At 35.9% G+C, this 22889-nt stretch overlaps 1 protein-coding gene across 2 annotated transcripts in view; it reads left to right on the forward strand.

Moving 5' to 3' along the window:
- The window catches only part of LOC129216232 (uncharacterized), a 357849-nt gene that overhangs the window by 329661 nt on the left and 5299 nt on the right, over positions 1-22889 (forward strand). For both annotated transcript variants that reach the window (XM_054850431.1, XM_054850430.1), the window contains one exon: positions 570-2908. In XM_054850431.1, coding sequence (XP_054706406.1) covers positions 684-2908 — 2225 coding nt within the window. In that variant the 5' untranslated portion in view covers positions 570-683. The remainder of the gene's footprint in view (positions 1-569; positions 2909-22889) is intronic.

Below are 22889 nucleotides of genomic sequence, written 5' to 3' on the forward strand. Positions count from 1 at the left end.
ATACGTCAGGTAGCTCTTGTGGAAAAAGGAAGACAAAAAGGGTGTTGACAAAGCAGCAAAAGAAAAGAAAAAGGGGGTGGTCGGAATTTCACTTGTTGCCGGTTGCCTTGCATAGAGGATTATCTCTGCTCATCCCATACACCTGGAGGGCATGAAATTCTTAAAATGCATTTTCAAGGCATAGCTACTTGAAGAATTGGAGCATCAACAAGCCTTCTTCTGGCAAATTCGGGTTCCCATCAGGGGGTTAAAGGAAAATAAAGTGAAGACTCGTTAGGTGCACAGGCTACCGTTCTGTGACATCTAATGGTATTAACATTTTTTGAAGAGGGTAATTTCTTCTGCAGGAGGGATTTTAAGAGTGATTTTGAGATTTCCACCATTTTATTGATTGTTATTTATTACCTCTGAATATTATTCCGCAATTCAATAATGTTCGAATTGTAAAACTTACGGTGAGTGTGTCTAGCATATTTGAGTGACTCATTTTCTATTGTGAAGTGTTTGTATGAACTATTGCATTATTTTGCAATGTATTACTTATAGGTTTCATTCCTGACTCTTTTCAGACTACCGAATGAAGAACCTGTGCTATGTTGGATATCTGTGCCCAAGCAATCTGCATTCATGATTGTAAAAAATTCAACGAGCTACCAAACTTCATGAGGTAGCATGGAACTGCCATGGCGCTTAATACTCCCGCTGTTGATCTTTCCACTCCAAGCGAAAGCGGGATAAAAATAAAGAAAGAGAAAGAAGATGACGATCCTGGCGTAAAAGAGAGCAGTCCTCCCAAAGTGAAAAATAAGCAGTTGTCTGATTTGCTTTCTCGTAACATTACTATCACAAGTGCTAATGCTTCCCGAGGAGAGAAATCGAATCCTCATCCAAAACCAGCAGTTCCAGCTCCAGCAAAGCCATCGACAGACCCTCCAGCTAAACCCGATCCTCCCCCGATAGATTTCCCCAGTACATGCGGCGCATTCGGTTGGACCACCATTGGTTCAGTCCACTTGCCTTTCATAATGCGCGGAGAAGACAGATTCGTGTCTGTCCGCATGGTCGAGTGCAAAATTATTAGCAATTATGCAGATGTTCTTCCATGGACGGTGTTCACATGCACTAATATAAAAAGCTATTACATCACCGAAAACGAGGCGAAGTTGCTCAATGAAATTAATAGTTTCCATTGTGAATTCCAGTTTGGTTATCAAAATTTTACAACTAAGGATGTGGTGGTGCGCCTTCAAGACACTGTGAAGTTTTATGAGTTTCTTGAAACTTGTAAAGCGAAGCTTAATGTTCAAGGATCAAATGCCGTGTTTGGTGACCAATGTGGATATTTTCTTATAAATTATGCTCCAGTACCTTTTATAAGAAGGGGATTAAAAAAGTGCGTTCCTCTGAACATGGTTTACTCAGAAGCTTCCTCTCCTATAACGAGTACAGAAAGTGTGACTGAGTGGGAACTAGCATATTTGAAGTTTCTGTGTTGGAATGCTAATTTAGGTGATAAGAAACTGAATTCTGACACGCAGTTGTGTAGCACTGAGGATCTTCAGAACATTCTTGGGGGCATTCAGTTTGAAGAATGGTTTCCAAATAAACAATGCTCTTCCATAAATGATGGGTCTCACTTTTCATCTTCCAATGGTGTTTTGCCTAAGTGGGGAGAATCTGTACAAGGTATTCATTCTGCTTCTGTAACTGCTGATGATGATAAACTCAGGGAAAAGATCAATGAAATCCAGGACAAAGATAGCCTATTAAATTCATTTTTGGGTTTGAACAAATATTTGGATTCTTCTGTTTCAAACTCTGCTCATGTCAATAGAAATCCTCATGAACAGTCTAATTTATTAAATTCCATTCAAAGTAGTGAAAGAACAAACATATATTCATCACCACTCGAAAACTTTTTGGCAACTTCTTCATCTTGTAATTATCCTTATTCTATGGATTATCATAATCAGTACACTGGACAAATGCAAACGTCAGCACCTGAGTTTGACAGGTGTAGAAAGTCTGACGGGAGCTTGCCGTCACTTGCATCCAGTAGACCCAAAACATTTCCACCTCCTCCACCTCTGGTAAGGTTGGGGAATTCGCGTATTGGCTCAATTCTAGGAGATCCTGGAATGGTGCCAAAAGCTTCACCGTCATTGTATCCTTATTTACCAACTGCTCCATCTTCAAACACATCTTGTCCTCCTTGGTTAGCGAGAATTTTAGAACCGGACTGGCTGCGTGAAGATGACAACAGATCAGTATTACAATCAAACGAGGCCCCTGAGAATTTGTCTCGGAGACTGGGTGAACACGATTCGTGGTGTCCAACCTCTTTGCCATCAAATGTGAATATGAATGGAGCTGGCTCCTCAAGTAGTACTTTGCGAAGCAATAGCAATACTGCAGGTGTGATAAGGGACAACTTCGATTTATCTCACGGTTCATTGCATTCTCACGGAAGCAGTCCAAGGATACTAACTGGACCTGGTCCACCGCCTCATTATCCAACTCCTCCACAATCATCGCCTCTCCAACCTTTATCTTTTCTTGACTGTGCCGCTGTGCTAGGTATGACTGATATTTATGGTACAAGGTCAACGCCAAATGGCTTGGTAGATCTCTGCAGTCCTCCTCCTTCACCTGAAATGCGAACAGCTTTATCTAACAGCCCAAGAGGCACACATGTGCCCAGCTATGGCTACCAGCCTCATATTACCCGCCTGGTGCAGGTTGATTCTCGATATGTGCTTGCAATCAATATTGAGCCGCTGAAATACAATTCCCTATTGGCGGTTCCTATATCAGACGTGGTTAATAAGTTCCTTCGAGGCACTAATGTACAGTCCTGCCAGATTGTGTTAGAAACTGTATTCGGACTACGCCTTTATGAATGTACCAGGTAAGAAATAGTTTATTTATTTATTTTTATTATTATTGAAAATAATTCCAGTTGCTTTGGACTTACTTACCAGAGAGTATTTTAGTATTGATTGCAGTTTTTACGTTTTATTTCTAAAAATATTTTCTGGTTTCTTGAGATTTATTTAGCATTGACTGTTTCAATACTTTTTCTGCTTTGTTATGATTTGAATGTTCGGACAAAGCTTCTATAAGATGAGGCCTGCGCCTGCCTTTGAGAACGTTTTTTCTTGGTTAACCTAATAAAGCCAATATAACTAATCTCGTTGTTCTTAAACGTCTGTAAATTAACGGCAGCAATCACACCTCCGCCCCCCCCCCCCCCAGAGTTTTTGTTTTTATCGCATCTAAGTTTCTTCACTTTCTTCTAGTTGTGATGACTGATGATTAATCTTTAAATAATTTGCTGAGCCCAGTTTCAGGAGATAAGTAAAGGGACTTTCTCGCATTTTGATTCAGTTGCTTGACCATCAACGAGGTTCACAATCTTCGTAATGAACCACGTTGAGTTGCACTCTCATTTAGTTCGAATGAACTTACGTGGATCTTGCTGCCCACCAAAAATGCGATCGCCCCTTGCTCACTCCTAAAACTCCTAAATTGGTGTCAAAATCTTTTGTTAAATTTACAGTAAAAAGACTGTGGTACAACTCGAAGCGTTTTTTCAAGGCCCTAACCAACGTACAATAAAATAATAATAATAATAATAATAATAATTTTTCAGAATGAATCCAGTACTCTATGGCTCAATGTTAAGCAAACCATTTTCCTCGTTGGTGGAGGTCATTTCCAGAAGGGTTTAGGGTTCATTATTGTCATTTTTGAGCATAAATAGGTGTCTGGGGGTGATTTTTTCGAAATATTAGTAAATACGGGGGGGGGGGGGCGCCTGACCAGAAGCATTTCAATAGATAACTGGTCAATCGATCGTATATGAAAATTTATATGGACACTCGCCGTAAACGTCATCAAACGGGAATTCGACCGCCCGGGTTAACCGGTTACTCGATTCGAACATGACCTCATGACCATTGTTGAAGTTGTAATAATAAGGTTCTTAGCAGTTTTAATTACCTAAAGGAAAATGAAACATAAGTTGTGATACAATTGATGAAATTTTAGTTTTAACTGTATTTTCGGAGTTATCGCAACTTGGCAAGTGGAAGATAAAATTTTTAACGGGGTTACTGACATCGGAATTCCATTGCTGATCAGAATTTGTTAAGTGAGATAACGAAGCTTCATTAAGAAAGCAATGACAGCCTCTTAAGTGCTGTAAACTAGTTATGGTTGAAGTGAACTTAGCCGGGAGTTAGATACTCTAATTTTATTAGCTTTTTTTCTTTACAAAATAATATCTGTCAGCTTTGATTTATCCCTGATTTTTTTTTTACTGAATTCTATATTCCATCAAATCATTTCGAAGAATTTTTTTCTATTGCCAAAATGGCGTTATCCATTCCTTACTAGTTGATTTTTTTTCTTATTAATGAATTAACTCACTGAAAAGTAATCCTTTCTTTTGTTTTCATTTTCATAGTCATTAATTACGCCATTTTAATGATAACGCAGATCGTTACTAATGCTCAAGCTAGGATTTCTTCTTTTTTAATAGTTTGCATAAATTATGAAAGAACGGCACTATAATGAGGGCGACACGCGTTGTAGTAGTGAATTGGCGAATTGCCAGGTCACCGAATGAGGCAGCATGAACGCGCGTTTGTCTGCTTAGTGCTCGTCTTTTTACTTGTGACGAATTAATCTAACTTATTCAATGCTATTTAAAAAAAACATTCGCGTGGGTGTGTTTTACTTTTGCAAACATAACAAATCAAAACAGCTGAAATATTTTGATCTGTGTCGTAAATATTTATTACTAGCATTTCCCTCATCAAGGCGATGCCCGTATTAGGAATTTAAACTAAGTCCGTTGAATAAACAAAAATCCACGGCGCCTCTACCTCTACCTTCTGAATGAAATTTTTTGTCTAAAATGCGCACACATCTTTTCAAAAAAAAAAACATTAAGTATCTAAAACTTGAAGGGGAAAAAAATCGTCCTACTGTACACTTTATCACTGAACGCGCCAAGCATCCACGCTACCGTGACCTAGGCCTTTAACGAGTGAAGCAATTTTTTTTTTTTTTTTTTTTGACAATTCAAAAGGTTTTTTCCAAACAAACAAAAAAGACATTAAATTGTATCTTTAAAATGTAAAATAATTCCTCAAATCTGTTGTTTATCGCCAAACTCGCCCAGCGACTACGCAACCGTAACCCAGCTGTTTGCGAGCTAAGCGAACTCCGATTGATTAGCTATCCCATCTGTCTTACGAAAAAAAAGGCCCGTGGGATATTCGAAAATCGTCGTCAAAAAAAGACAAGTCGTGTTTTTCATACGTTTAAAAACAAATCTAAAATTTCTTCGGAATTCAAAACAATTCGCCAAAACATTGAATTATATTTACAGTTGCTTCAAAACTTAAAATTTATGCAACACGGGTGCAGGCCCGCGCCAAGCCTGATCGGCGCTGTCGTGCGAATGTCTTTTGAGCGCCTTTATGCACTGGCGTTGGGCTTATTTTATATAAATATAGTTAACATCTGCAGCAAGGTTTTTAGGCAAATATAAAATGGAAAAAAAAAAAAATATATATATATACTTTTGGCAACTAATTTACTAAAAAATAATGTGAATATTTAATTTTGGAATATGGTGTACGTTTTTACTTCATACCTTGAAATTATTTTGAGTTCAGCAGCTCCTCGCATATGCTAATAATGCGTTTTGGAAAACAAAAATATGTTAACCATCAAAGTTAATGTTTTTTTTTTTTAAATATCCATTTAATTTCTAAGTGATGAATAATCGATAAAACTTTTATGCCTATCAAAACATGACAACAGGAGCATTGGCGCAACTAGAAAATAGTTTTAGGGAGGCACATTGAAAGAAAAAAAAAGGGGGGGGAGGGGGGAGGTTCGTGGGTTCTCCTCGGAAAACTCTTTTTTGAAACTTGTAGTTTTAAAAACACAAGATTAGACGGTCTGTGGTGGTGTTATGGAGGGAAAAAAAAGTACAAGGCGCTCCGCAGAAATTTGTAGAAGTTAAAGCTTTAAAATGCAATTATAGGCCACATTTATTGGCGTTCGAATGAAGGATGGAACTCTCCCCGATCGTGTCGAACGCACCTCAGGCATCTGCAACGCACCTAGCCAGGGTTTTGGTAAGGGGGGAGGGGGAACACAATGAAAATAGTTTATCGACAAAAAAAAACCTCTAATTTGAATTCCGAAACTTTGAATTCAAATTATGTTTTTCGCAATCACGAGTTGCGACAAGACTCTACTGGTTAGAGTTATTGTTTCTAGAAATGGCTCCCCAGCCCAAGCATGTCCCTCCTCCTGGGTGGTTACGTGTATATAGTTGTGTGCGTGTGTGTGTAGGCTTACGTGTGTGCACGTAGGCGTGTGTATGTGTGTAAAGGCGTGCGCGCGTAGGCGACTGTGTATGCGCATGCGTGTGTAGGACATGGACGCCACCGCCCAGCAAAAGTGGATTCCGGGGGACAGTGCTCAGGACCAGCCGCGCCGCCGCCGGTGGACGGTGGTGCTGCAGGCCTGGTCCAAGCTGAAAAAGGAACCGGAACATCAAGGACTGTCAAGTGAGAACAATAAGCAATCGTGATTGCTCAAAAAAAGCAACCTGTTTCTATGGCTTTTAAAGCATTTTGCGCATTGGTAGATATGGCAATGAGGGGGGGGGGGGGGTAAGTAGAAAAATGAAAAATGCAAAGGACGCAGAGAGAGGAGGCAGCAGACGGTATTATTGGCTTTTTTTAAGAATTTTTTCTTTTAAACGGTAATTTTACTGAATTACCAAGAGTTAAAGTTCCTTTATCAAAATGAAAGCAAATGTTTTCGTGGACAACTTTTTTTTTTTTTTGAGCAATCACGATTGTTTATTGCTTTTATTTGACTGTTTTTGGCATGCTGTCATTTTTCCCACCGGCGCGGCGCCACCCTCTGCCAGCACCACCCGTCGCGTCGGCCGGCCTCACGATGCTGCTCCTCTAACGAAAACCGTCTCCAGGTTGCGTCCATATTCTACACACAAACGCATACATACACGCACCAACACACACACAAACACCACCATACACACACATACCCCTACACACATACACACACGCATGCATACAGACACCTACACATACACACAACTGCCCACACATTCATGCCTGCACACAGACACAAATACATATGCTTACACACACACACACATACACATACCCCACCCCCACGCACACAAACACTCATACACACAACTACCCACACACTCATGACTGCACACAGACACAAACATACATGCCTACACACATACACATACCCCCCCCCCACACACACACATACAAACACACACTCGTGATTGCGAAAAACATAATTTGAATTCATTATGACAAAATTCAAATTAATTTTTCTTTTTTTATTTCAGCATCATTTAACCAAAATTTAATGATGCACAAGTTTTGTTGGTCAGAAGAAGGTGTGTGGTGCTTGAGCTCTGCGGGCAGGAGCGCCAATATTTTTATTTGTAGAGGAGGAGTAGACCATTTTTGATGTTTTGAAATACAGCGTCTAACTGCCACTCTGTTCGGTATCTCATTTTAGACGCGATTTCAGACTGTATTTTCTAGTAACATAAGGGTCTGGGTTTCGCTTGCGGACGCTCCCCCGGGGATTTTTAAAGCCTTTAAAGCGCCGTTTGGGACTATCCCTGGAGGGAGGAGAGATTCAGGGGCCCACCCTACAAAACTTCAGTTTGTCGTCTTAAAAATGCATTTTAGACAATTTTTGGTAATGCAGGGGCGGGGGTGGGGAGGTTCAGAGGACCTTTCCCTGCCCTTTTTTGAAATTTAATTTTTTTTAAATGCAATTGTTGATTATCTCCTAATGCTATGAAGAGGGGGGTTCGGGACAGGGTTGGCCGGATTGGATCTAATTGGGTTAAACCCAATGTTTTTTTTTTTTTTTTTTTTTGAAAAAACCCATTATTTAGCCCATTTTTGGGTTTTTTAAAATTTTCTGAGAAGTTTTTTAAAAAATAATTATTTTAAATCCTTTTACTATTTAAACTTCTTTTTTATTTTTTCTTCACCACAGACAATGAACATAAAAAATGAATTTTGAACTTTAATAGTATTTCTTAATTCTTAATGGCATTAAAAAAATACTTCAAGGATTTTATATAAATATATTTAACTTTTTCTTTAACTGGTCAATAAATAACTCAACTTATCTTGACTAAATCCTGTCGCGTTTGATTTTCTCAATGTTTGTAGATTATACAGAGGAAACTACTCTAGCTAAAAGGCTTTCATGTGAATTAATTTCTGCAAACAACACGTCACAAATCTCAAATATACACAAGGTATATTTTTTAGAAATTAACAGGTTTTACAAACGGTCGGACAGAAAACAGAATAGAGTGTACAGTATTTTCATTATCTCAAGAAAAAGTTTAATATTCTTTCTCTGTACGCAGAAAAAGAAAAACAGGCAACATAAAATTCAAGGAAATGTCTTGATTAAGCTGGAATTCAGTAAAAAGGGATTTAAACTACTTGAGGTTCTACAGTAGTTTTGCATAACAAAATAAAATACAATAAAGTTAAATGCAAAAAAAAAAAAAAAAAAAAAAAATAATAATAATAATAAAAATAATAAATAAATAAACAAATAAAAGTAGTAATTAAAAACGAACAATAGATTTTATCACTCGAGAAGTAACTTTGCCTTAACTGTTGATAATCATGGAAACTAAAAAATCTGAAACTTCACCAAACTTGAGTTTCGTCATCTTTTTTACTTTTCTTCACAAAACACTGAATTTCCCAGTTTTTTTTTTTTTTTTTACCCCAAGACAATGTTTGTGCTTTGTCCATTATTTACGCTACAATATCCTACAAGTACCCCACATTTTCCCTAAAAAAAAGACAAAAAACCCCACATTTCTTTTAAAAAACCCAGCTGTTTTTTTTTTTTAAACCGGGTTTATGCCAACCCTGGTTCGGGAACTCTCTTCCGGATTGTGCCGAAATTATAGTTGCAAAAACGTAGTTTTTGACGATCTTTGGTGACGTTTGTTGGAGGGGAGATACGGAGGCCAATCCTTCGGAATTTTTCAAAATTGAAATCTTGAAAACGCGATTGTAGGCCATCTTCAGTTACGTTTAACTGCTATCTTTCCCGATTGAAGCTTCAAAAGTATAGTTTTGATTGACTTTCAATGATGTTAGGGGGAGTTATCGGAACGTTTGCTTCGGAAACTTTTTGAAATTGAAGCTACAAGAACCGAAATTTAAGACTATCTTTAATAATGTTGGCGGGAGGGGAGGGGGGGAGGGGAGCTTGCAAGGGACTACAAAAAATCGCCCTTGAATTGAATGCTTCTAAAATTACAGTGGAGCATCCGGGACTGTGAAAAGTCGTCGTTAAACAGAGAACCAACTGTATTTCATTTAAAAGTAATTATTTAAAAAGTAATGACGAAATCTTTTGCTTAAGGAACCACACATTCGTTTGTAATTTGTAAGGCAATAAAATTTTTATCATTAACCTTCAAATAAGGCGTCACGTGCGGACAAAATTAGTTTCCCGTGGAATGGCCTATAAGCAAAATCTGGTTTAATGCGGTCCGGATCAATAAAAGTTGTATGTAAAATTCATCATATTTTTTGATTTATTATAAGTTACGTAATTCGTTTTTTTTTTTTTTAATGGCTAGATTGATAGAATAATATATGCGTGCGGTGCACACTGGCTGGAATCGGCCCTGTTTCTAAACGTACAAAACGGTCGTTTTGCTAAGCTCACAAATCCTTTAGCTCAGGGGTTGCCGATCTTTTTCGATTGGGTGGCACCTTTGAAGAATTCAAATTCTCACGACACAAAAGCCTATCTGTTATATGTATTGCACGTACGGATGCAGAAAGGGAAGGGGTGAAAGAGGTACCCTAAAATTGCGTTTAAAACTCCTTGTATCTGACTTTGATGTATTGCTATTGTCGAGATTTCGCGGCACCCCTCGCCTCTCTTTGCGGTATCCCTGGGTGCTGCGGCACCCACTTTGAGAACCCCTGCCTCAGTTTCTTTTCCTGTGAAATTTGGTAAAGTTATACTCCGGGGGAGAGGTGCTCTTTGAAGCGTTTTTCCTCAAATTCTTGTGCAGCTGCTCGCTTCTGGAACGGCTTGTGAATTTGTTGCTGGAATTTAAAAAAACATAAAAATAATATAAACTGTAGATTTCTCCTTACAGCAACTTTTTTCAACTACGAGTAGTGCAGAAAGCAAAAAGGAATAGAGGTAGAGTGATATTTTCTTTCGTGCTAAACAGAGTGAATATGCAGTAGGAGTAAGATAAAAGCAAATAATGCAAAAGAATTTCCAAAATACTGCATTTGGGATTAAATAAATAGCAACTAATGAAACATGTGAGCCACAAAAATTAATCTCAAGGAATATGTTTCTGAAACATGAGAACCATATAATTTTAACACATTTTTGATGCAGGATGCAGCAAGGAGTTGAATTTGACATATTTTCGCATTCCTCCCCCCTCTCCCATACTCCCTCTCATTTGTCAGACAGTTTAATATTCAAGGTTTGTAGCCACACTTTCCCAAATTTTAAGGAATATGAAATTTATTTTTTCCAAGTACCTTTTCATTTTTTTAAGGAACTAATTTTGCAATTTTCGGTAAATCTAACCTTGCTTGTAACTCCAAAAAACACTTATGTAACTTCTGTGTACTCCCCCCCCCCCCCCCGCCACCTCTTTTTTTTTCATTATTTAGTAAATACTGCTATTGATCGAATATTTATTGTTCATCATTTCAACATGCAAAGTATGTGTCCGTCCCGTAAGTGAATTTCTTATTTTAAGACTTCATTTATTCGACTTTTCAACCGATTTTATGATTTAAATCTTTTAAATAATTTAAATGAAATCTATAACTGAAAAGTGTTATGAAACATTTCATTGGGGGATATAACTTAATTAGGAAATGAAAATACATCAGACTCCCGATTATCCGCGAGCGGTTTATCCGCGAATCAATCAACAATCACGAACATGTATTTTCGCAGTAAAAAGCGAATACCAGTGGCTGTTTTTTTTTTTTTTTTTTAATTAAATTTACACTCAGTTGTTATTGATTGATTTAATTTAATTTTATTATTATTATTAGATATTATTATTATTTTTGTGCGTTCTTCATCGTACATACACTTGTTTGTTAAGTTCGGTTGTGCAAAAATACAAAACATTTGTACTGTACTCTATATATATTTTCACTATTTGCAGAAAGTGTTATGCAGCAATACAGTTAAGAATTTGAGATAGGACAATTTTTACCTGATTTGTCCCCCATTTTAGTCTTTTTACGCTTATCCGCGATTTTTATTATCCGCGGCACTTGTGCCACCCAATTCCGCGGATAATCGGGAGTTTACTTTCCATTTGTTAAACCAAATCAACCAATGTAATAGCACTTGTGAACGGTGGCGTTTTTTAGGTCAGCAAAATTTACTCTGCAGTTTGTTCTCATAGAATTCGAAACATTATTATTATTTTGAGGGGGGGGGGGTATTCATAAGTGACTAAGTTTTAAAGCTGTGGCGATAACAACCAAATTTTGCAGTTGCCCCTGGCCCTTCTCATCTCTTTTATAACTAACCTTAAATATTTTACCTTTATTGATCCCTCATATTTAAAAGACGTTTTGCGTCATTTACTGTATGTCGAAAGCCAATAGTTAAAAATAATAACAATAATAATTCGCAACTCCAGCGCTCGAATACGCTACTTTGCGGAGATTTACAAAACTGCTGACAAAACTAAAACATTGCGTTCCATGTGTTCATTTTGGGCAAAACAAATAATTTGTTGTGTGTATTTTTTTTATTTGCGTAATTCATCATTTGGAATCGTCATCCACAACAGCATAACATCAAAAATATCTGATATTAACTGTGAGTACATTTTATTAATCTTGTTCTGAGAGAATTTGAATAAATATCAGTTTTTCAATTCGATGAAAAAAAAACGAACTTAACAACATTGACTGGACACTTTTCCTTAACCTAATCTTTATACATAAAGGTCTAATCTCTGTCCGGATGTCCGGGGTAAACGTCGAAACTACTCTAGGGATTTTAACCATTTTTTCACCATAGATAGCTACATAATCGGGGAACAACTTAGGCTATAATTTGTTCCTTAGAAACTTAGTTTTCAAAAGTTATGGTGGAAAACAGCAAATTTCTGTAATTTCCCCACTGAATGATTAAATATAAAATCCATTGTTAGGAAAATTCGTTGCCTAACAACAGCAATATTAAAACTAATCATAATGTAAATTTCTAATCAAGGCCTCTCTGGAGCAAGCATGACAATTATAGCCTTCTTAGGAGTTGCATCTTCATCTTTATACATAAAGGTCTGATCTCTGTCCGGATGTCCGGGGTAAACGTCAAAACTACTCTAGGGATTTTAACCAGCGAGTATAGTTTTCACCAATCTCACAAAGAGACCGTATAAAGTAGCTGGCGGATTGGTTTGCATTTTAATTCATGTATTAATGCAATTTCAAAAACGTGCTCCATAAACTTGCAACAATATCTAAGTTTAAATTAACAACCAATTGAGATTCAGTAATGGAATGTTTTGAATCAAGATGTATCATAAAATACTTAGCAAGAAGCTAAGGATCTTTGGATACAGCGGTGCAACTTCCGGCTTCAATTTCTTAGTATAGCAGGGCCTCTCTATTTACTCTATGTGATTAAACATAAAAGTCATAGTTACAAAAATTCGTTGCCTAACAACAGCAATATTATAAGTAATCATAATGAAAATTTTGAATCAAGGCTTCTCTGGAGCAAACATGAGTTTAAAGTCATTTAAACATTTGGAAACTCTACTTTTCGCACCCTGAGGGTAGGAGAGCTTTAGTTCAGAGTTAAAGCTTATAGTAGGGAGCTTTTTTTTTTTTCTTTTGTGTGCGTATGTGTACTATTTAATTAAATGAAGCACGCGCACGGTTTTTTTAGTGATCTTTGTTTTTGTTAGTTCATATTTTGGAAATTCTTCAAAATTTTAATATGCTTAAATTCGTGCTTTCGCTTCTGAATGAATATTCGTTGGTTCTTTACACTTATTGCTATTTTACTTTTATGGGTAAGGAAGAAGCTCGATTTTTAATCACGTCAAAGCGGTCTGTTTTGAGTTCTTTCAGTTAAAACAGAAAACGAAAGAAATTAGCGATTGTTTCTTACAATTATTACTGACCCAGGCAACGCCGGGTACATTTGCTAGTTCCACATAAATGATTTAAATAACCTTTGTTACTACAGTATCCTACTGAAATCGACAGTATGCAAATAAATTTTCTTGAAAATATTTATCGCAGAACAGATTGAAAAATCCAGAAAGAACGTTAAGAATTTGAACAATAAAAAATAAAAGTTCGCCAAAAATCTGTTTATAGGGTTATGGTTTTAAAATTGTGTGAAAGAATAATGTATCTTGACAAGATTTCGCATATCAGGTAAATCATTTCCATGACGAATGAATTAAATGCATGATTTATTTTGATATCCAATCATATAGTCATAGAAATAAATTATCTAGTGTTAAACGTTACTCTTGACAGTCTGCCACGTATGTGCACTATGTGACAAAAATGTCAACAAATGCCGGAAATGTCACGAAACTGAACTTAATATGTACTAATGTATAGAAAAAACGGTACAAAATGAAAATGCCGTTCGAAGCGAACCAAAAATTTATGAATTCCGAATTCAACATCGTGAAAATGGCTGCTTCAGAACAACTAACTGTGTGTTCTGCATAATTTTTTACTTTCGTAATACTTTTTGATTTCTAATCTCTTTCTACGTGGGTCAGAATAACCAAAAGACTTTGAAAAATCTTTTCAAATGAATAAAGAACAAAAAATCATACATGCGAACAAAAATATCATTTCCTAAGTTTAGAAGCAATTTATATGTTACAGCGTGCGTTTGTTTTAGTTTTTTCATCGGCCATTAGACAGTGGCTGCAGCGCCCTCTATAGTTTGTTGGAGTTGCGAATGGGGTTGTTTCCTTCAGGTCAAAAAGAAGTACTTTTTGTCTCCGAAATTGATAGAATAAGCAAATAATAATAATAATAATAATAATAATAATAACAACATGGACCCAGAAAATACTTTCATTTTCCCAACAGTTATTTTAATTAATTTTCTAAAAATGTGCGATTTTTCAAACAAGGCGTGGTCTTGATGACGTCACAAATGATGCTCTTTGGCGCATCTTTGTACTGCGTTTCCACGTTATGATAATCAAGAAGCGAACTATTCCTATTCAGAGTCACAACTGACTACAACTGTATTTATGTCGAGGACTGCATACTAAGTGCCTTGCCTCCATTATTTTATATACCGATAGATGGCAGCACCATCACCGGATCGAACAGTTTTTGAGAATTTAGAACTAGTCCAGGTGCTAATAGCTACCTGGTGCTAGCACCCCCCAGAGGTATCGTTTCACTTGGAGGACATTGAGACCACGAGCATATTTAAGCGAGCCCAGTCCCCTTTAATGAGGACGGTGGGTCTTCAACCATCGAGATTCGAACCCAGGACCTTCCGGCCCCGAATCCGACACTCCACCGATCGGGCTACCACGGCCCAAGAAGCGAATTAAAATTGCGTTCTACGCTTGCCATATCGTTGCCAAACACGTGAGTAAAGATTCGAATTAAATATTTTGCTCTGAATGGCAACACAGAATGGCATTTCATCATTTGTGATGTCATCGGCAAAAATGTAAACAATGAAAGATCACAGATTTAAGTAATTTTTTAAAAATAATAAACTTAAACAAATTATTTAAAAAATGGTCAGATCCTATGTTTTTAAGCATGCTCTTTCAGAAAAAAATACTTTTAAAATTTTAGAAACGACTCTATTGTTTATTTAATTTTAAAATTTATATTTGAGGCTTAATTTTTTTCTTTCAAAAACACCATTCACAAAGCCAAATCTGCATTTCGTGGTAGCATCAAAGTTATCTCATCCATATTGACACAGATTCATTCAACAAATCTTTTATCACGTTTTCAAAACGAAACAAATCGGGGAATGAATAATGAATGCAAAAACCAAATAAACAAACCGAATCCGAAGGAAAGAAGAAACAAACGCAGAATTTCTTGCTTTGGAACACAGGCGCCATCTGCCGAATTTCATGACAATCACAATATTGATGAAACAGGAAATGTCCGCAAGTTGTTTTTCTTTCTCCGGGGGAAAAACGTAATTAAAGTTGAATACTCTTAGATAGAATTGGGAATTTAAATTTTGATTAATTGACATACTTATTCATTTTCTTTCAACTTATTTGGTTTGAAAAAAAAACGTCTAGGGGGTGGTCCAGATTTTTTAAAAGTACTTCTTCGTGGATAAACACTAGGTCCCTGATTTAGAAGGGGTAAATTGCCTCTCTGGTATTCAAAAATGAGAATTTATATTCAAGTGTGCGTGGTTTTCGTTGTCTTCCGATAAAATTTGTATTAAGTGAACATCCTTTGCAACTCCCCCCCCCCCCCGGCTCTGGAAAAATTCGTCATGACGCACGTGATAACCAAACAAGAATCTTTCGGGTATGAAATTGTCAAACAAGAATGACATGTATTCTTTATTTATTTATTTTTTTGGATAGGAAAGGCAAAATGCTATTTTTAAGTACGATGGTTACCTTATATCTAGGCTTGCCAGATTTCTAAAATGTTCTACTGAGACACCAAAGGAGAACCCCCTCCCCCCTACCGCCCACGTCTCAGGCATTCAAAAGGGTTCACATTCTTGCCTGGTTTTTTGGAATATTTTAGATGGTAGTTCATTCTCAATTCTATGAATAAATGAATACTAAATTATAAACCAAAACCAGGAGTAATAATACATGACCCAAGGATAAATTTAAACATTTTATCTCGTACATGCTAACGTTTTCAAATTACTTAAGAAAGGAGACATACTTTGAATAAGTAAAAAACAAATGAACAATATTTACATGTACTTTTCATGATTAGCTAAAACTCTTTTGGTTTTAATATTGTTGTAAAAACCTTCACAAGCCGGTTCAATATTAATGTTACATATGAATGCTGCAAATGACAAAGTAATTATCCAAAATAATCCTTCACAGCTAATTATTTTTTGACGATTTTGGTCATCTAAAGTCAAATTTAACATTTTCCGGGACGTGAAGTAAACTGACCGGGACACCGGAATTTTGTCTGAAATCCGGGACTGTCCTGGTAAAACCGGGATGTCTAGCAAGTCTACTTATAGCGCAAAATGACTAGGGTCACTAGCGCAGCTAGATATAAACTTTCAGGGATTTGGAGAGGGTGGAGGGTGTATGGTTTGGTTAGTTTTAGTTTTCTATTCGTGGAAAAAAATTTCCTTCGTTTCAGAAGGGGGAATGTCTCTAAATATCCCTAAAAGACATCACGGATCACAGCCCTCACATACACACGTGTTCTTCCGTATTAGAATTTGCAAAATATTAAAACCCAGAGTTCTGAGATGTTGACATCCCCCCCCCCCCTCCCGATACTGACTTGGTGTCGGAAAAGGTTTGCATATCAAAGTTTTCGTTTTCTTCATTTACATTCGAACATTCACTGCATTTTAAAACTCAATCATTTCAAATCATTGTTGTTAAGAAATTCAAACACAATTGAAAGCTGAAACCATTTAATGATTTTTTTTACACATTTCTTCTCGTCCTAATTTTTACATTATCCCCTGCTGTTTTTTCCCCCGTAAGGTCTTGTTCACCTACCTGCAATGAATGAAAATAAAAAAATTTAGTACGTAGTAATTAATATTTTTAGACAACAATGTGTTTTGTCTACTAACATAGTTAATATCACATTAGAGTGGCAAATACTTATTTGTTTAGACCTAAGTTCATCTGTCTCTTGTGTGTGCGTGTTTCGAGGAGGAAGGGTGGGGGTTGGGGGACTTGACGTATGTCTCTCTATTTAATTTTTAATGGTGGTCGTGCGTATAGATATAGCCAGTAAAATTATTGAAAAACTTTTTTTAAAAATACAACTGCTTTCTTATTTAATAGTGGTGTTCGACTATCAGTTTAGCGCTTTATCGATTGGAGAGTTGCCACAGGCTGTTTAAATGCTACTTTTTTTGGCATTATGCGCAAACCTCTCATTTTAGCATTCAGAGGGGGTCAATTGACCCCCTTGTTATTTTTTAAAATAACATTAGGCATTTTTGTATGTATTTTCTTGCTTTATCTCTCTAAAATGTATTAAACACAACCCTTCCCCCCCTGCTTAAATTATTTTTTATTTCCATTTCATCATCTTTAACTTTTATTTACCTTCAATTCAGAGCTGAATTAGCTCCACACTGCCCCAAGGCTGACTTGAAATTTGCGGCCCTCCTCCCCACAATTAAAATAAGTCAAGGTGAGATTTAAAATGATCAATCTTAATGACTGATCTAGGGCAGGTGCGGCGGTTGCACGCCTAATTTTTTTCAGAGGAATGATAAAAATTGAGCAAATTCAATTGACGTAAATCAGAAATCAGTGTTTAAGAAAAACAATCTTGCTGATTCTCCATAATGGTTGATGAAACTCAACACATTTCCAGACATGAGCAAGTGTTTTCTGTTTTTTAAATTATTAGAAACTCATCAAGCCTTTACTGGCCTTTTCAGAACAGAAAAAACTGATGAAGGAAAAATCATGGTTAATTTTAACTAAATTAACCATGTAATTACCTCATATAGACAAAATGTCTCGTTCTTGTGTGCTCTGTTATGAGAGTCCCATGCAGTGAGTAGTGTGGCTGCATGATTTTCACAAGAAAGTGTTTTGGTATTTTACATTCATTGTTATGCTCATATTTTAAGTATGTTTATTTAATGAGTGATCATCACTTTCTTCTGCCCACCATAGCATGACTATTTGCTGTTAGCCAATATGTGTTTTGTTCCATACTGAGGTAAGTCATAGGAACTAAACCCTCGAAATGAAATGCTGAAATGCCACCCCTGATCTAGGATTGGTTTATTATAATATTCATATGAAACCATTTAGAATAATTCATACAATAAGCATTTATGGGTATAGATTAATAGATAAGGTTGTGGATATTATTTTTTCCTTGCCCTACAATTTTTGGATATTGGTTTTCTTTTCAAAACAATGGAAAGGAATTGTTGAAAAAGGATTTGTGGAGAATTATTAGGCATTTGGGCCTACATGCATGGCCTCATTGCTGAAAAAAGATGTCATCATATAATGTTTCCATACATAAGCAGGAAGAAAATGATGTCTCTGTAGTGCTATAGAAAATAAAAAAAGGGCTGATATTTTATTTTCAAGAATAGAAAATAAATGAGCTTAAAATAAATTTTGCTTCCTCTAAAAATTGTCCGCTTTAGGCAACTGCCTACCCTGCCTATTTGGAAATTTTGCCTATTTTTCGGCCATGCTTCTGTTACAGCAATTAAACAGCAGTCAGAGAGGAGCTTAAATGATGGGGTAATATTTATAACTAGAAGGTTGGGAGGTAATATATCGTGAGAGTTCTCTTTCAACTTCTGGTTTTGTTGGTGAGCTTTTTGCACTGATAAAGAGGCTCCATTGTAGCCTTGAAATAGTTATATGCTGTATTTTCTTCAAAACTTGTGCTTTATTTACATTGGTTTTTTCACTTTAATCAGTACATTATTATTACATTAGATTTTGCCGTAGCTAAAATTTCAGAAACTTCTGTTGTTGTTGAAGTTTTAAGTTCTTATGAATTATGTTAGCAAATAAAAATGAGTTAATAAATTAATTAAATTAAAATAGCATTAATTAAAGAAAGTAAGTAAGTATAATGAACAGCTTCAATACAATTATTATTACTTAGAATTAGCAATTATAATTTTAATTTCAAATTGATTATTATTGTATTTCAAATTTGATTTTAACTAGATTTTATTAAAAAAATTGATTTAAATAATAAAATAATCCGATTTAAATTTCATAAAAAATCTGCTTTAAGTATTTAAAAAAAGACGTGATTTTTTTCCCCAGCTCTGTTTCAATACCCCTAGAGGGCGGCCAGGTTCCAAAAGCCCAGGGCGGTTTCACATCCAAATACGCCTCTGCATCTTGTCTCAATTTTCCTTATTGGTTGAAAGTAGTTTGCTTAAACCCAAGTTTTTGTTATCTTAAAAATTCAGAAAAGGTGGTGACTGATCGGGGAAGCAATAGAACTTATAGAAAATTTTATTTACAGTTGGCTCTCTATTTAATGATTTCAAGGGACCACAAAAAATCGTCCTTAAGTAGAATGCTTCTAAAACTACAGTAGATCATTCGGGATGGTAAAAAGTCTTCTTTAAACAGAGAAAGTCATTCAATAGGGCATCGTTAAACAGATAGCCAACTGGTATCTGGAAAAGTAACTTCTCAGCAATTCATTTTGAAGAGAAGTGTTCATTCATCACACAACTATTTGATTAAATAATTAAAATTACCGACAAAAAGTTTTATCTAGTTTACATCTACGATGAAGCTTTCTCCTTCATGAGATCTTGTAATTTCATCAGTTCAAGTAGGAAAGTTCTATGTTGTTTTTTTTTTTCAGAGAGTAGAAAATGCAATTTCAAAACATTTCCTTTTTTGAGAGCAAAAGTTCCTAAAGTATTGTAAAATTCAATCAAATTAAGATTCCGAGAAGTACAGTGAAACCCCTCTATTACGGACACTAACGGGACAAACTTTTTTGTCCGTAAGAGAGGGGTGTCCGCTTTACAGAGGTTTTTTTAATTTAATTAACTTTAGTTATTTGTTTATGTTTTTTGAAATCTTAAATGAAATATGTGAATTCTACTCTTTCATATGCATAGATTTTTTTTAATTTACTAGTTTTTACCAACATATACATAATAAACAATTATTTTATCAGGTTAAATTCAAATATTACAGTTTTGCACACTCAAAGAGATTTAAATAACAGGTTCGCATAAAAATTACATACCTAATTTGTACTTTTAAAAAATTGTTCGATTGATGTCTGTTGATATGTTTTGATCGATGAAAGTCTTTCATTTTCGAAATGTATCTTAAGTTCTTGTACCAAGTCTAGTCCTTTAGGATCGTTGTGTTTAATTGAAAATTCCCTGAGTCCATCTAATACGCTTAAAGCTTCGTTAACATTTTTAATTGTTTTAACGTCTTCTTTTACGGACAGTTCATCTTCATCGTCATCCTCAACTGTATGATCTTCGTTAATTTCGCGCACTATGCTTGCAATTTCTGTTTCGCTTTCTTCAGTGAAAACTTGGTCGTCGATGGGAGCATAGTCTTCAGCGGTCACATTTGTGAACCCTGCTTGTTGCATTAACGACTGCAAATCGGATCCATCATTGTCACAATCAACTTCGTTGTCAATTTCCTCTGTGGCAGATCCTTTTTTGAATCCAACGCGATTAAAGCAACTTACTATTGTTTCTTTTTTAACTTCCTTCCATGCGTGCTTAACCCAGCTGATTGCATCTAACACATCAATTGTTTTGGACAATTCGCTACTTGTTTTAGTTTCGTCCATTTTATTGATTAAATGCTTCATAACTAGTTCTCTGTATTGAATTTTAAATGCTTGAATTATCCCAGCATCCATAGGTTGGCATTTCGATGTTGTGTTTGCTGGCAAGAAGACTATTTCTATATTTTTCAAGTGAAAGTCTTTGGGATGGGAGGGCGCGTTGTCCATAAAAATAACAATATGCCTTTTTTCTCTCCCCAACTTCTTATCAAAAGTTACAAGCCAATCAGATATGACACTGGTTGTCATCCACGCTCTTCTATTTGAATACCAGTCTACAGGTAATTTTTTTATATCCAGTCCTTTAAAACACCGAGGTCTGGCTGCTTTTCCGATGACAACTGGTTTTAATTTTGCACCATCCATGCTGACACCCAACAAAACTGTTAAGCGTTCTTTGGAGATTTTGCCACCAGAGCAGTTTTCTTTCCGTAAAGTTAAGGTTTTATCTGGCAGAGCTCTATAAAACAAACCGGTCTCATCAATGTTATAAATGTCACATGGCTCGTAATTTTCAATCAAACTAGGCACTTTCTCAAACCATTTCTCGCAAACGTCAGCATCCACATCCATGGATTCACCACATATTTTTTTAAAAACGATATCATGTCTCGTTCGAAAACGATCTAACCATCCATTGGAAGCTTTGAAATTTTCTATACCCATTTCAGTAGCTGCTTCTTTCGCCTTTTCTTGTAAAATAAGGCCAGAAATCGGAATATTTTTGCTTCTTGCGGACACAAACCATTTAAACACAATTTCATCCACTGCAAGGGCATTACTTTTAGGAAAATCTTTTTTCTTCTCTTGGTTTCCATGTATGAACCATTCTTTCTTAAACTTCTCTTTTCCTTTTAATATACAGCAAATTTGTGTGCGTCCCACACCAAACTTTTCAGCAATGTTCCGTATTCCAATTTTATTTTTTTCTGCGAAATCTATAACTTCAATTTTTTCTTTAAGAGAAAGAGTACGACGCTGACGATGAGTATTCAGAGCCATTTCAATGAGAACGATGAAACAACTGAATGCTTTTACCCTTAAGTTTACTTTATGATATTGCATTGGCTTTACTTTTACTCTCTATAAAATATTTTTGTTAGATGGCGCGTCAACTCGGCTCCACTTAGACACAACACGCCTGCTTGTTAGTCATCTGAAAAGGAACAAGGCAACGGGGGAGGGTGGGGGTATACAGACAGAAACTTGCAGAATAATCATTTTCTCTTTTCTTTTCTTTTATTTTTGACGATTTGATGATGTTTTTTGGAATGAAAAATGCATTTCGGTGTCAAGCTGAAAATTTTTTGCTACGCAGTAGATGCAAAGTAAAATTGCAAAGAAATATTTTTTTTATCTCCGTATAAGCTGGTCGACTTTGCATTAAATGAAGCCTTTCAATGGAGTAGCTATTTAATTCTCAAGTTTTAAATACTGTCCGCAAAAAAGGATATATCAATGTAAATGACTTCGAAAAGGGTGTCCGTGTTCGTATTTGAGGGTGTCCGTACGAGAGAGGTTCCTTATACATTAGGTTTAATGTCTCTCTGCCGGGGAATTAAAAACTGTCCGCATAAGAGGGGTGTCCGCATTAAAGGGGTGTCCGTTAGGAGGGGTTTCACTGTAATTTGATTGTTGAATATCAAATTGCTAGCAAATGTTTAAAAAATGCATTTGGTCTTTCTATAAATTGCTATAAATGATTTGATACTTGTTCAATTTTCTTACTACAAACATTTTCAACTTTTGTAACATTGCCATTTTTTCTTTCCTTTCTTGATTTCTCTTTGGAATATTAACGGACTAGATTTAAAAAATTTTGTATTTGCTGTTTTAAAAGTCCATAGTTTGAAGAAGTACGAATTGTTATTATGAGCAAACCGGTTTAGCAGAAACCAAGTGAGTCAGTCTGTAGGATATTTCTTAGTTGGGGAAAGAGAAAAAACACCCTAAAATTAAAAAAAAAAAATCTTAAAAATTCAGCTAGATCTGTATCTTATTTTCTGGAGTATAATCCGAGAGGTTGCAAGAACTTACCATCTTCTTAAGCAGCACAGAAGTTACCTAAGTATCAGTTTTTGGCATTTTTTGGTGTCTATGTTGGTTTATCTAGCGGACTATTTTTAATTTTAAATCTGTGTTGCTGAAAAAATTTGGTTTTTGGGTGAACAACTATTCAGCTACAGTCGAACCTGTCTATCGCGAATTTTACGGGAGAGAAGAAAAATTCGAGGTATAGAGGTTTCAAGACACAGAGGTTTT

The sequence above is a fragment of the Uloborus diversus genome, chromosome 2 (genome assembly GCF_026930045.1).
Source record: "Uloborus diversus isolate 005 chromosome 2, Udiv.v.3.1, whole genome shotgun sequence".
Lineage (NCBI taxonomy): Eukaryota > Metazoa > Arthropoda > Arachnida > Araneae > Uloboridae > Uloborus > Uloborus diversus.